The sequence below is a fragment of the Pogoniulus pusillus genome, chromosome 17, assembly GCF_015220805.1.
Source record: "Pogoniulus pusillus isolate bPogPus1 chromosome 17, bPogPus1.pri, whole genome shotgun sequence".
NCBI classification, from domain to species: Eukaryota; Metazoa; Chordata; class Aves; order Piciformes; family Lybiidae; genus Pogoniulus; species Pogoniulus pusillus.
This window is the reverse complement of record NC_087280.1, coordinates 7,277,475-7,293,770: the sequence shown is the minus strand read 5'-3', so window position 1 is coordinate 7,293,770 and position 16,296 is coordinate 7,277,475. Positions and strand designations below refer to the sequence as shown.

The 16,296-nt window shown below is 39.6% G+C and overlaps 1 protein-coding gene across 1 annotated transcript in view; it reads right to left on the bottom strand.

Annotated features, from left to right (window-relative positions):
- The window catches only part of MTMR10 (myotubularin related protein 10), a 41,140-nt gene that overhangs the window by 14,954 nt on the left and 9,890 nt on the right, over positions 1 to 16,296 (bottom strand). Inside the window, exons 3-5 of the mRNA XM_064157459.1 lie at positions 11,409 to 11,545; positions 10,235 to 10,307; positions 8,076 to 8,218 (exon numbers count right to left, since the gene is read on the bottom strand). Of these exons, the coding sequence (XP_064013529.1) occupies positions 8,076 to 8,218; positions 10,235 to 10,307; positions 11,409 to 11,545 (353 nt within the window). The remainder of the gene's footprint in view (positions 1 to 8,075; positions 8,219 to 10,234; positions 10,308 to 11,408; positions 11,546 to 16,296) is intronic.

Below are 16,296 nucleotides of genomic sequence, written 5' to 3'. Positions count from 1 at the left end.
CTATTTCTTTTTTTGCTATCTTTTCCACTAATTCACCTCATACAGGCATCAGGCTTACCAGTCCCTGCTACCCAAACCTCTACCTTCAAACGTTTCTGTTCTTGGAAAGGAAAACAAAAGGTTGCTCTTTGAAGTCAATCCTGCATCTAATTGAGTTATATTCAAAAATGATGAAGGACACTGATGAATATAAATGAAAAGCAAATTATTTGCCAATAAAAACAACTTTTCCTCCAAGTTACTTGGAAATAAGTAATTGACAGTGAGAGATATCATTGGAATATGTCAGTGGAATGGCAGGCCAAAGATTTCCCACCCACCTCCAATTTCAGTCTAAGTCCTGGATCTACAGTGAAACAAACACTCCTTTCCCCATCTCTTGCTGATCCTGAGGACTTAAACATCACCCAAATCTTTTAAGGGTAGGAAGATGGCTGCTTCATTAAAATTTGCTCTGGCCCTTAGAGGTTCTGTTGCAGGTGGCTGGATGTGAAACCCACCCACGACTATGCCTGCATGTTTACTCAAGCACCAACACTGTCACTGACAATCTGATGAATCAATCTGGTTTAACCAGGCAGAGTCACAAGCCCTGGGAAGGGAAATGCAGCAGAGACTTAAAGCAAGAGAGAAATGCATCCTCAGAACAGCAGAGGTTAGCATGTGGCACAAGGAGTAATCTTGCCTAAGCCTTCACGTTCTTTGCAATCATTTTGGGACCAGCATCATGTAAGCAACAAATTTTCTACCCATATGAATTGTTCATTTTTGTAGAACCCTAAGATCATTTAAGAGTGCAGCACATAGTTTATAATCCTAAACTTCAAACACAATCAAGCTGTGCTATCTTTTCTCTCTTTGAATATGGACATTCACAAATAAATACAAAAGAACTGATAAAACCCCTAGCACCTAGAAGAAAAACTCTGGAGGAAGAGAAAACATTTTTCATGCAGAGATCTGCACTGTTATTCTCCAAATATCAGACCATGATTTGGAGTCTTCAGCTTTGTCTTCTTCCCCTCAGTACTTGTTTCTCCATTTCACTAAAATGTCCTTGCCTTATTTCTAAAGGGAATATTTAGTGCAAAGGAGGTCATAAGCCACAAAAATCTGTTCCAGACGTTCAGAAACAGAAATTCCATGTGATGGCATTTTTAATTAGGAACAAAGACAGTCTAAGTTCACATTGTTACCACCTAAAATTTTTCCTGTCCCTTTTCTCCCACCAGCTCCCTCCCCCTGCTGTTTATAGATGACAATACGCTGACAGTATATCACTAGCGGTTTGGGATGTTACTTCTGAGAAATATTCTGTGCATCCAAGCTGTTTTCTGTTAGTGAAGGAGGGCTTTTTATTGTCATAGAAATAAAGAAAAGACCTGCAGGACACACTGCTGAAGGCACACTACTACTGGCAGGCTGCACTGTGCCACAGGAAGTCAAACAAACCTGAGAGCTCACTTAGATCAAGTTCTGCACGAAGAAAAGTATTGCACTTTTACTATCCTGTATGCAGCATACATGGCATTATGGAACCTTCATTGTGGTTTTTATTTACTTTGGCTTTTGATGGGGATCTTCTTTACACTTTTAAAAGACAGTGATGATTGTGCACTAACTTGAGTTGAAAAACCTTAGGTTTCTATTTCTACAAGCATTCTCTCAAAAAAACCCCAAAACCCAACATCCAATAAAATCTTAGAAGAACAGTAGCTTTGACTTTTCTCCCCACACTTGCAGTCCTCCACTGGAAACTGCAAAAGGAAAGAGAGGGCAGGACATGCTGAAGCTTGGAGTGGACCCCCAAACAATACAAGTGCCACTAGGAAACAGTTTAGCATGACTTTTCAATTGAACAGCTATGTAAGTTCACTTCTAGAACTTGGTTAAATAACTACCAAAAAAACCTGGAAGCCATCCACTTTTTATTACATCTTGTGATCCCAGTGTGCAAAGCAAAGCTGAAGAAGCAGTTTTCCCTAACACTTTGTCTCTTCCAGCAGGCCATGTCTGCAATGAAACAAACTGGGACTGTGTACATACACACACTGACTTCCTTTTTTCTATGTAAGTATCAGTCAACATAGCAAAAAGTAAATGAGCAACTCCTCTTATCCTTCACTGCTGTCAATTACAAGACTTTTACTATGCTCATCTATGCCTACAGGTGAACTGCAAGACCAGAACCACCCATTGTGCCATCAAATAACACAATGGAAACAGAGTACAAGCTGGCTTTAAAAGCAGCAGCTGAATCTGTCCTTCTCTTATCACATTCAGAGAGACAATGTATCCGTGCTTTGTCAAGACTGGTACAATTATGGGGGGGAAGAAGGGAGGCACCCAGAGCTGGTTTCCAAAACACAGGATAGCTCAGCTGTGCTTTTGAGCCCAGCAGCTGCAAAATGCTCCCAGGTGTTCTCAGTATAGACATGAACTCATGCCACCAGGTACTGCATGGGTCTACAGACCACTTGCAGATTACAATACAAGTTCAGGATCTCTATTTCTGTTATTAACCCCCCCAAACATATTTATCATGCTACTGTCTTCATTTTTACATTCTAGTGCCTATGTGAGTGGAATGTGTCTACACAAGTACTGAAAACATACTCGTTTTCAGTTTATTCCTCATTAAATCCACATAGTAGTTTTATTGTTCAAAAGTTTCAAGAGACAAGCACATTCCACAGATCTCAGCAGATTATCACCCTAAGTAGAAAGTTCTTAAATTGGAAGACAAACATGTATTACAGGAAATGTTCTCATATCAACTGAAAAATGTTTGGCATTCTTGCCAATTTACAATTGTGTAAAGCTGAAGTTATTTAGTCTCAGTCAGATAATAAGAAAATAGGCTGCTTGTCGGAAAGTTCATTTATTAAAAGCAGCAAACACAACGGCTCCAAGTAATTCATAGTACAAAGGCCCATTCCCTATGTCAGTGTCCCCTGTTCAAACCCCATCTGAGAAAAATAAATTATACTTGCAGGCTAAGTTCTCCTCTTGAACACGAATTTTACCAAGGATGAAGAGCTTCAAACCATTGCTAATGCTCATGGGAAGCAGCTTCCCCAGTCATATTTAAGATGTGCTAAGTTAGCATAGTCCTGCACTTCACCTCCTACCTGTTTTATGAACTCCCTGGAGTGATACTATTTTCCCTTGCTACTGCAATACCTATTGTGAGTAGACACCTATAACAGAAAGTAATGCAACCAAGACCAGATCAAGCCCCACGGTCAGAATTCATGGATCTTCCTAAGCAGCAAGTCCTACAGAAAAAGCAGGCTTTTAAGTAGCAAGAGTTTCAGCCCTAACCATCATGCACGTTCTTCTAGTTGCTAGGCTATGAATTGTTTCATTGAGAACTGCTTCTTTTCCCTTCTGTAAGAACTCCAATGCCAGCTACACGTAACACCTCACTTGGTTTGACTACAAAACTCTACAGGAAAGGAAAAAGGACGAGGATTTCAGAAGCTAAAGTGACTCTTTACATACCAGAACCCTTGTTTGCACAAGCATGTTTGAATTCTAAGCTTCCATTCTCTTCCATTCCATTCAAATCAACTGCTTTTTTAAAAATTTCTTTATATAACCTTACTTCTGAGAAAAGTTTTCTTCACACCCTCCAGTCCAACTCCACAGACCATAAAGTTAACTTCTTCTCTTGCATTCCCAGTGTCTTCAGATATTACCAATTTTGTGCTCTGTATAAATAATTAGAACAAGGTAATACAGAAGCTAGGAGTTGGGGGGGATAAGGGTGGAAGACATATAAAGGGTCAGGACCATTTGTTCAAACTCTGAGTTTTGTATTATTCTTCATAACAATTGGGAAAAAAAATTGTTCCACTCCATCCCAACTGTAATGACGCATGAGAAGGCTACTTTTGATTGCACAGGAAACAAGATCTGAGATAAATAATTTTCCCTCTGTTTTGATTAAGCACTTGTTTCTGAAACTGCTCTCACGCATCTAGAAAAAAGCTTCCTGAAGAAAAAGAACTGAGGGAGTGCCAGAAGAGAAAGGGACCAAGAAAATGGAGACATATTTAGGAAACTGGAACACACCCTATAATCTCCTGTCTGCTGTACTGCCAAGATTCATATGCCTGGTGAGGCAACACACTACCCATCATCTGGCAGTCATAGGATCTAAAGCCTCAGCTTTCCATACCGCTTCATTTCTGAAGTCCACTGTGGCTATCACAGTGGCTAGAAATTAGCAGTTTTCAGTTTGACCTTTTTGTTGTGTGTTTTGGAACAAAAGCATTCCTTTTCCTTTAAGGAATATGAAATGCTGCTTCTTTTAAACTGCCTAACTTAAGACTTCCCCAACTTGCTTACCCTTGCTTCCCATCCTCCACTTCCTCCCACACCCATCTGGCTTTCCTTCCTTTGGAGACTCTATAGCTTTATTTTAGAGACAGAACAGAATTGCACTGTTCAGTAGTGATTCGTGCAAGTTTCTCTTATCCTTTAACTGCTGTCTGCCAAGCATACATAAATAAAACTGAGGAAGAAGATATATGCTTGACTGATCAATGTTGAGACAGTATTTCATTAACACGTATTCACTGCAGCTGATATTGAGGATATTTTTCTAGTAGACCTGATTTTTAAGCTTCTTCACCAAAAAAATACATTGTGTTCTTCCAATCTGTTTATGCTTAAAGCTGGAGAAAAACACAGCTGAAAATTCTCCCAATATTGACCCTGTGTTCTGTTTAGATGCAGTCAACTCAGTCAGATTGTTACATCTGATCAAACTGAAATCCTTCTTTTCACACTTAGTACCAAAAAAAAGAATCAGAATTTTAGTTCTATCCTAGTATGAGATCTCAATTAGGAAAGGTTATTCTCCCTTATGCCCTGTTTAGCAAATACAGGCACTTCCTTATGAACAGATCACAATCTCTTTGTCAGCACCACTGAATGCTGTTATTTCCATTACACTCAAGGAACTATGCATGAAAGATATTACTTAACTGTGTCATTAGTATCTGCTCTCCTTGTAACTGTTCTTTGTACTTAGAGCTTATTTTAAACAGCACGTATGAAGTGTCTCGGTTTTATTTCTTTAACTATCCCTTTAAATAGAACATTTGCTAGCAACAAGTTACAGACATTTATATTCCCATCATTTGAAGTGTGTATTTCAGTAGGTTGGCCTTTCAACCTACCAGTGCTTTATTCATAGGATGAGGCTCCTCCAGATTACCAGGGTGACATTTAGTCAGAAATCTCCCCATTCTGATTTGTACAGCTGACTGCACACATGTAAAGCTAGCTGGAGGAAGCTATTTATAGCACTGACAGGCAGGTCTCTTGCTTTATAGAGCAGAGACTGCAATGTAACATCATCTTCCCTTCTGCTTATTTTAAAAACAAGTGAAAAAAATCTTCTTTGAACCAAGTTCAGTCATTAACACTTCAGACTTGATTTTAATTCTAGCCTGCACAATTCATGGATTGCAACAGAAATTCTGAGTTCTGCAGTTTCTCAGCACTAATCACCCTAAAAATTCTTCACAGAACATAAGCACAATTTACTCAGTTAATTTTTCTACTCAAGAGGTCTTCATATCTAACTTCAAAATGAACACAACCAAATTCGTGAGGAAAAAAATAAAGCTGACAACTATTTCAGTTTTTCCTCAAAGAGCCGAGAAGGGATTAGGCCCTCAGGGCAAAAGCAAAGAGAAGGTGAAGAGGGTGTAGGGATGGGCTATCAAGACGACTACAGTCCAGAAGAAACTCATTTAGCAATAATAAGACTGCAGGAAACCACTACCAGGAACATTACAGGTGGCCTGCCAGATGGCATAACGGGCAGTAGCCAGAAGCTCATCCTGGGACATTAAAGCTGGACATAAAGAGAAACAAGCAGGCCTGGAACAGGTTACCCACAGAGAAAGAAGTCTATCTACCCTTGATGGTTTCACAGATACAACTGAAAAATTCCACAGCTGACCTGATCTAATCCTGGCAACTCTGAAGAGAAAGGTGGACTAGGTGATCTCCACAGGCCTCTCACATCCAGCACTTCTGGCTCCATACAGTTCTCCACTAAAACAAACTCTTGGTCAGAAGACAACACTAGTGCACCCAGCCAAAGAGAAGAGCAGGAATGCACTCTCATCAGCACTCAGCTATACCTTAAGTCTTGGTTCCCCCTACAAAAGCTACACATACACAACCACCAATGTCTTTGTGCACAAATAGCTATATGTGAATAGGTCCTTCAGAAATTTTAGGAGGCCTGACCAACTCCCTTTCTTTTTAAAAGGTCAGGACAAGCTTGCTAATAGGTACTGTTTTAAGAGCAGGAACAGAAAACAAACATTTTCAAGCGTGTGCTGCTAGCACACCTGTTACATGCTACAAAAAGCAAAATACTTGTTCCACGTGCTGAGTACGACCAATTTAAGCAAAATCCTGAAAGAAGAAACCTAAGGACCTCATGGTTTCAGACATTTATGTTTTAACAGAATAATGTTCTCATAGAAACATTAGATTAGACCCTAATGTCCTTTCAGTAAAAGCATGCTTCTGTGGCAGACCTACACAAAACTGCCTTGACACAACAAAACTGCAACAGCAGCCACACAGCTGATGCTAGGATTTGTGCAAGTCTTCTTCCACTCCTCTAGTGAGTGCATCGTGGTATTTCAAAATGTCAACTGTTACACCTTTAGACATTACCAGTACTAGCTTTGTAACCACACAGATTCAGATCCTTGTGGATCTCCAGAAGTAGTTGTTCTTGCTATTGAAATAAATGGTGTTAGGCCAGGTAATCATAACTGTATAATGAAAGCACTCTCATAAAAAGGTTTCACTGTTTGCTCTTGCGTGAGAAAATGGAGCACAACAAGTGGTAATGAGATGCTGAGTTTATGCTCTTCTCTTCCTACAGGCTAATCATCTTAGCTCTGACAGCCAATTAGAAAACAGTAGCTATATGAACACTGCAGTAGACAGGCTGCTCCAGGGAGATTTCATAGAAGCTGTGAAAGCAGAATTGACTGTTGAAGGATTGCCAAATATGAAAGGTTACAAACAAAGCAAAGGCAGCAGGCAGGAAGTAACCTAGAAAAGCAGCAAGGAAAACAGTCTGCTTCACTGCTGGGCTCCTGCCCATGGATCTCTACAAGAGGGTAAAAGGTGAAGAAGTGATTAACTTGTTCATTGGTTACTCACTTGACAACTGCAAATAGACTCCTGTCTGGGCAGATGGTCCTTAGGACTTACAGACTTAAGCCCAAACTTTATCCTACTGAGAAGGGGAATTCTTAAGCTCTGTGAGCAAACTGGGTCACTTCTTAGGAAATGAATGCTGTGCCAGGCCTGGCCACCGAGTGGTGCCATGGAGGTCAGGTTATTTGAGTCACAGCTCCTCTGTGGCACCCATCCGGACTCAGCAGGCTGCCGAGCACACGTTGAGCTTGTGTTGTTATGTAGACTAACCACCTCCAACAGCAGAAACTTACCTGGTCCTTTCCAGGTGAAATAACATTGTATGATTTTTTTTAACCTTAAGAGTGAAGTAATTCCTTTTCAAGGGGTGTGCAAGTCTTTTCTATGAAAATCTTAAGAACACATAGGTTTATGCAGATTAGACAAAGTGGTCATTCTAAGGGCTTGTTGGAGCACTTGCTGTGTGAAAGCTAAGAAGGGTACATATAAGAGAGTACATCTGACCTATGGGTAAATTAAGTTTTCAGAAAATGCATCGAAGTTTCAACTCTTTTCCATTAAGATGTCAACATCTGCTGTACAGCTGCAATGCAGGATTGCAATTCCAGTCTTTAAAAATACTAGTTTCCAAATGAGTAATTTAATAAAGTACAACAGACAGGGCAAGAAATGCACATTTATCTTGTATGAAAAGAAAGAGTTAATATATATCTAATAACTTTGACTCTAAAAATCTAGATATCCTCCTGTAACAGAATGTGATTAATTTGCAATTCTTCCCTCCACTTCTCTAACAAAACAGAACACAAAATGTTCTTATTAGCACAGCTGTTGCTGCAAGACAAGATTTAGTAAGGAAATAAAAATACCTTTTTTGCACTTTCAGGACCCGCTTCATCAAAACGAAACCTGACAATACGGAAATCTTTGCAATAAATTATTAATTCAGTTGGATTAAACTTCAGTTTTTGGTTGGGACCAAGGACCTTCTGCTTCCTCTTGGTGTCATTCACTGTAAAGAAAAGACAGAGTTATTTGATTGTTTTCTAAATATACGACAGAAGGCTGTCTCAAACACACACAGCAGTGCTGCTACCAGCAGTTTCCCATGTAATAGCACATTTGTTCTACGCAAGTGAGGTAGAAAATCTACAGGTCCTCCTGTTGATCAATCTCCTCTCAAATAAGTGGCTGAGTCAGTGGGGGTGGGGGCTGAGCTTGCTCTCTTTTTGGTGGGGCTGTCCTGCACAAGTTTTCCTTATTGTTTAGCCTTTCTCATCTCTTTTGGCTCAATATGGTACTCCGCAGTAGAGGAGTAAATCATTTTGTGTAAGTCAACTAAAGCTCTCCATTTTCATTTTTTACTCTCCTGACAGTGGTGGAGAGGGGGAGAAAAGGGAGAAAAAAATATTTAAAAGGTGAAGTGGACATTTTCAAACAGAGAAAGTTAAGCTGTATAAAATAAGCATCACAGAAGTCAAAGGTTTTACTTGTGGTAACTTAGAAAACTGCGGCACATAGATCTTGTGTGACTGATACAGTGCCCAATGCAAGTTATCTTCTGGGTTAAACTTAAGTACTCCCAGGAAGCTCAGTTTTTTTAGGACACCTCCAGCTATACACCTTCAACATAATCAGCACTGAACAATCTCTTCTGCAGCGCTGAGTGAAAACCTCCCTTAATTCCCATTAGTAAAAGCTTATGGTTGACTAAACTTAGGGTAAACCTGCCCAAGAGAAGAACAAAATACAGTCTCCTCAAGTGTGTGGCAGGAATAATGTTGTCTCTCTCTGAACAGCCTCAAAAATCAACAGAAAAGCAAACCAGAAAGGTTTCCTAGAGAACTTCTACCATACTTGTAATGAATCTACAAACATGCATGCTATTTGACAGGCTGGGGAAGCACGCACAAGAGTAACCTAGAATCTGTCAGATTTCAAGTTTCAAAAGAAAAGCCCTCTGTAGCCCTCTCCTGTTTAGGAAGAGCACATCTCATGTAAAAGAGGACATAATTAATAGAACAATAATTCAAGGCTGGTTGTTTCCCCCCCATATTGAGCAGAATTTGTAATGTTAAGTAAGAAGATTGTAACGCTCCACTTATAATGAACATCTCTCCATACAAAACTGCCATTAACAGATTTGCAATACTGTTACTGTTTTGTGACTTGGTTATTTCCAAAAAGGGGCAGCAAACATGAATCAATGCCAACAGCAGCTACCTTCATTTCTAAAAAACACAAAAAATTCTTCATGATGTTCTTCCTCAGATATATATTTATCTTTTCACAGTGATTACAACTAGCTTCCAGAGTAGAAATGGATTATTGGGTAGCTTTGGGCACTGAAAACTTGTAAGTAACAGCTTAAATTACCTACAGTCAGAAAACCATGTAATTAACAGCCCACACCAGAAGCAAGATTTGAAAAATCTTCAGTTTCAAGATGAAAAATATTCTTTAAAACCATGTTAGCCTAAAGCACCCAATGAATCAAAAACTGGTTCTTCAACTAAGTATTTTATCAATTATTTCTTCAGATGAAGATGTTAAATTCTGCATGTAGACTTCTGAGGGCCACTAGCTACTAATTTTTTAGGAATTAGACAAGAATGAAAACTGGAGCATTTCTGTAGAGGGATATCCCAGCTGTGTGTAAATTGTGTAAGTAGTGTGGTTTTTTTCAATCCAAGGTATCTAAACAGAAGAGATTTAGGGGGTTAGATAGAAGATAGTTGCTATTTGTATTGCTGTAACAAACGTCTCTCCTAGAACTCCTGTTACTGTAGTTAACTTCAAAACCAATATAAAGGCCTGGCCAAAGATGTCTCCTGCATGGCACCTCAGGTGTAATTCAGGTTTTAAGGCTTTCATCTTAGTTTTAAATACACCAAAGTCCTCAAATCAGGGAAGATCAATGATGTAAAACCTTAAGCATCGACGATTCTGCGCAACCTGGCGAGCAGCTGAAAGTTTTAAACCAAGTCCATTTAAAGACTATCAACAAACTGAACTATGTTTGACATACCTGTGACAATCTGCTCAATGCACGTTAGTGGAACATCATGTTCACCAAGGAGGAGGTTTTTATAATGGAATTTCTGAAACACATGAACTCATAGCCATTAACTACAGTTCCGCAGTTTGCAACCAGACATACAGTACACCTTTGAAATGATGATTAAAAATTAGGCATGCCTGGACTTTTCTGATGTGTACCACCCCTGCCTATGCACAGGCAATTAAAGGTTGTGGAAACAGCTCTCATGTGGGTGAAAATACACTAAACAGTTTAGAAAACCTGGCAGAGTCTGCAAAATAACCACTCAAATTGCACTGAATTTACCAGCCTCAAAAATTGCTACAAGCTCAAGTGTAATACATACCTATAAAATGAAAAATATATGTGATACCCTGAGGAAATCAAACTTCAAACTATTTCTTAACAACAGAAAGAAAAAAACATTAATTCAGCTTTCTGAAATATATTTTGATAGTTACTTCATATCCAAAATGACTTTTTTAAGTAGCTTTGGTCAAACTTACTGACCCCGATGGAACAACCTACTTTCACAGCTTTACACACATCTAGTTAATGAAGCATTTCCTTTAAAAGCCCAAAATGAACGTGTAAACTCTACTGAAAACAACACAGCTCACAACTTGGACTTCCAGACAGTACTGTATGCTATGCTGTTCAAAAACTGATGGAGGTTATGAACATCACATGTTCTGCTTGGACAAAGGCTTGGTTTCTGTCTCCCCTTTTCTTGTTGATCGTCTGCAACAAAACCTCATTTCACGGTTGCCTTGTCCTCCCATCAGTAACGCCAATAAACTTAAAGCATTAAAGGTTTTGCTGATCTGACACTTGCCAAAGAAACATTTGCAGTTGCATTCCTCCTCAAGAAAGAACATGTTTTTATGTAACTCACTTTGCCTTTTGTAAAGCCACTTCCCAACGAAGCCTCCATATAAATAGGTAAACAGAGCTGGCTGTATCTCCATACAGAATCTGCTCAGTTCTGGTATTTCCAATGAAGGGATGGCACAGCACCACATCCCAAACAGCAGAACCTCATCATTCAGTCAGCTTGTTTCAGAAGCTATCATTTTTATCAGATAGAGGACTATATTCTATTTACCTCCATTTTACCTATCAGACTTGCTGTCATGACATAGTGATGAGAGTAGTAACAAACCTGTAGTGGCATTGGGTCATCTGTGATGAAGGAAATCTTGAAGTTAGTGCAAACCAATTTGCCCCACAGGTCATACTGACTTGTATCTGTTGCAATGCATTTTCTTACAAAATTTACTTCATTTACCACAATTTCACCTAAAACAGAAAAAAGAAGAGGGAGAGGAAATGAGAAGCCTGTTAACTCCTGCAGGTATTAGCAACTCTGATTTGCAGTACTAAGAAACCCCTTCCTCTTTATCTATTTCAAGACCCATGTCTTTTGGGTAAACCCGGAGTTATAATTAACACCACTCCAAGTTTAAAAAAGAGAACTACCATTCCAAAACAGACAATATTGTGCAGTAGTGACAAACAATTAAAAAAACTAAAACAAAAAATTAAACCAAACATTACTGTCTTTATACCCAAAGATCAAAATCTGCAATTCTTTGATACTAAAAAATTCACTGTCTTGGACAGCACTGTCCTTTAAACAAAGGCTTACATTCATGTCCTTCAGCTACTGTATGTTTTAAAACGGATTTTAAGGTGATTTTGTGAAAAGAACAAACCCAAACCAAACAACAAAAAACAAAAGCATATGAAACACTCCTCATCAATTCAAAGTTTCTACTGTGACTGACTCATGTAGACCAACCATCTCCTTTTGCAAAACAGAAGCTGAAAATTCAGCAGCAATATAGGCCGAGCAGGGACTGGCTGGAGAGCAGCCCTGAGGAGAGGGACCTGGGGGTCCTGGTGGATGAGAAGCTCGTTATGAGCTGTCGGTGTGCTCTTGCTGCCCAGAAAGCCAACCAGATCCAGGGCTGCATTAAGAAAAACATGGCCAGCAGGTCGAGAGAAGTGACCCTCCCCCTCTACTCCACACTGGTGACACCCTCCTGGAGTACTGCATCCAGCTCAAGAGCCGCTATTACAAGAAGGATATGGATGTGCTGGGACATGTCCAGAGAAGGACCACAAGGATGATCAGAGGGCTGGAGCACCTCTCCTACGGGGAGAGACCAAGGGAGTTGGGGCTGTTCAGTCTGGAGAGGAGAAGGCTCTGAGGTGACCTTATTGTGGTCTTTCAGTACCTTAAGGAGGCTACAGGAGAGCTGGGGAGGGACTTTTTAGGATGTCAGGTAGTGATAGGACTAAGGGAAATGGAACAAAGCTAGAAATGGGTAGACTCAGATTGATGTTAGGAAGAAGTTTTTCACCATGAGGGTGGTGAGACCCTGGAACAGGTTGCCCAGGGAGGTGGTGGAAGACCCATCCCTGGAGGTGTTCAAGGCCAGGCTGGATGAGGCTCTGGACAGTCTCATCTAGTGTGAAATGTCCCTGCCCATGGCAGGGGGCTGGGAACTAGATGATCCTTGTGGTCCCTTCCAACCCTGACTGACTCTATGAAAAATAAATGATGCTAATTCATCTGGGATAATCCACCACAGAAAAAAAAGCACACAGTCAAATGAGGCTGAGGATCACTTTACAAGTAAATAGTTAGCATAATGTTAACTTTTAGTTCCACAACAGAGGATTCTGAAAGCTAAATATTAATGTCACTCTTACTTCAGGAAATGAACATGGTCATTTATTTTACTCCTGTATAGGGCTTTCACTTCTGTCATCAGATCAGCCACCTCCTTTTGCCACTGTTTAGCATAAACAGTGCAGGAGTCAAAGCATGTTCAAGAAAAGTGTAATTTCATACTAGCTGCAGGTTTTTGTTTAAAAAAGACTAATTTGCCCATAATACATTAGGTATATACAGTCCCAGTTGCCTAAAACATCATCCCAGAGTGTCTTATGCTTGCTAGAAGACAGCCATTTTTTGGGTGACTATAATGGCTGCAACCAGTTATCTCTGTGTCCAGCGAGTACAGATACAGCTTTTAATACATCTCCTCTCTGTCCACTGATCTAGACAGGATTTTCCTCAGGTAGTTATCACTGCACCCAAGAAACCACACATCCAAAGAACTTTCTTAAGCATTTCAAATGCTTCAGCAGAAACACACCTTTTGCTACTCTTGAGATCCAGTCTCTGCACATGCTCCACAACCTAAGCTACTTAGCTAAGCTGCCCTACAAACTCTCTCATTCCTAATATGATTAGACATCAGCCCGGAAGTCACTAAGAGCAGCAGCACAGTCTTTGCTTTTAGCTCATTTGTAATGAACAGCTACAAAAAAATTCCTGCACTAACTCTGTAACACTGAATTGGTAAATTATGTTTCCTATTCAGACTGTTTGAAGATGCAAGTGGACAAGAGGACTGAGCTGTGGTTATCATAAACATATACAATCAATGCCAAAAGTGGCAGGAGTTGTGAAAATGCTCTAGAGTCAAATGTGCTGGAGCTTTAAAATTATTTTCTCAAATACTTAAATAGGCTTTTGAAATGGAAAAAAAAGCTTAGAAAAGTAATTTTAACAGCTTCAGTACATACAGTTAGAAGTTCAACCAAGTCCACAGCAACTGAAAACAACATCCAGCAATGAGGTGCATGAAAATTGCAAGCCCTACCTCTAGTCAATACTGGAAGGAAATGTTTCAATACTTCAAAGCAGTGTGGCCTGAAACTTCTCAATGCCCACAGTTTTTTCTAATAAGCTACTTACTTAAATAACTGCAAAAGCCCAAACTGTATATTGAAGCACTTCCTTGTCACTGTTGACACTGAATAATTGAAGATTAATGTTGAATTCTCAGTTACATTCTGCCTGCAAAGCTTTGACTCTTCACAGTTATTCTAAACCTAACTAACTTCTATTCTTCTCACTCTCAGTACCTCCAATGCATTTCTAATCAAAACATAGGGAGTGCCAAACACAGCATGAAAGTAAGTGCAGCTTCAGTAGGCAATTTTTCTCTAAAGAACATGCTTGGTAACAGAAAATAGAATATTTTTCAGAATCCTACAGGAGACTATCTTGCTAGAAATACATATTACTATTTCTGTACTTCAAGTCCCTGATGCTATAAAACAGCAGAGAAATGAGATCTCCATGCAAACTTCAATTTCAATCCACTATAGTTTCAAACACGCCTGCAACATCACTGTCTTTAGCAAAGCCACACCTTTCCACTTCCCTCCTCCATCCCTGCTAATTGTGTGACTACGCTACAACATGTTAACACTAATCCTATTTTAACACCGCTCCATTTACTCTCATGTCATCCAACACACATACATTTTCAATTTTTTACCCTAGCTTCTTTTACAGGCCCAGCACAGAAATGCAAGCTTTGAACCAGAGTATTATATTAGGGCAAGACAAGAGTGTATGCATACCCATTTCAACAGAAGGGTTTAAAGGCTGACAATGTAGCATGAGAAAGTTTGCAATGCAAAGAGTTTTTAAAATACAGGCTTCAAAAATCGCTAGAAACAATCATTTTTTTAAAATGCAGCTTTCACCCCTCCATTAAATGTCTGCAATGAACAATATAAATAGGTGCAAATCTTCCAAACCTCCTTCAGATGTAGGAGAGCAGATAAACACCACAAGTAGCATGTGCTGGCCTTGCACAATGAACCTTTCTTGTAGTGGTAGTTGAGTAGGTGATTTTTCTAGGCAAGTGTCAACAACGCAGCTATTCAGAGATATTACGCTGCACATTTTCACAATGTAGCTGCTGCTTTTTTCCAGTGAACAGTCACAAGCTGTTCCAGACACGGAACAGCAGTCAACACTTCCATGTGACTCCAAGAGTCAAAAACCATCTCAGGAGACAAGCGCAGTTTGTCTAAACTCTGACAGGAAACCAGATGAAATATGACAGGTTGCCACCCTTATATATAAAGCCTAATGGTCTTTAATAAAAATATTTCTACACTGAATACATGAATCACAAAAACAACACAAGAGACTGAAGGATCAATCTAGCCAATACACTTGTCTCATAATGCAGCCTCAGAAACTGTTGTTAAAGGGGCAGAAAAAGTCTGCTGACTCCTCCAAAAGCAGACACAATTTGACTGTTCCATATGTGAAATGTTAAGAGACTTCATGGTATGTATGTAATCCATCATAATGTATAGGCCATTACAACCCAAATAAAATTCAGAGCATGCAGGCATGGGAACTAGAGACAGCAGAGGCATCACTAAAAAGGCTGAATCCAGCAATCATCAGGAATGGTCTGTAGGTTATCACCAGCTGTTGTGCAACAGCACCAGTTGTCTTCCCAGCCTGCAGCCACATGAAGTGAGCCTGGTCTAGGCTTCAGGGCAACTTATTTAAGCAAGATTTGAAAACAAAGTCCCTAACTGGCAATATTCTAAAATATAGAATGTTCTGCACCATTTTGTCTACTACTCAACAGAAATTTTGTCACTTTTGGTGCCATGCCCCACAGGATCAAAGTCAATTATTTATCTTATGAAAGCAGTAATTGGTACTTGGCATCAGGAACTCTGGATCTAATAACTTGCATACATGCAGATCACACAAAATAGCTAAAGGATTTTCTTCGCTTTTTTGTGTGTTTTGCAACAGTTTTATCATTATTTGTTACCAGTATCAGGGCAATCGGGTAAGTCCATTTGCTAAATCTGAAAAACTAAGCCAGAAGTGTTAAAATTAGCACCACGTACAACCTTGTAACTGGGAATTTCCTCTTTCACCCATGTAGCTGGTTTTCATGCCTGCTGTTTTAATATTCTGTATGATCTTGGCTGAAAATCCAAGAAATATGTCAAAGAAAGAGACCTCCAGTAATTTCCAGCTTTTCTGTCTAACACTGAAGCAGTTACCAAATCCTTCCACCCAAACGAGTTTCTAGCAGTTTTTCTACCTATGAATACAGAACAAATATAGTAGAACAGCTTACCTAAAACCTTAGTTTTCAAGGAAAAAGCATCTAGGACCAGAACCTTATTGATGAAACAGGCTG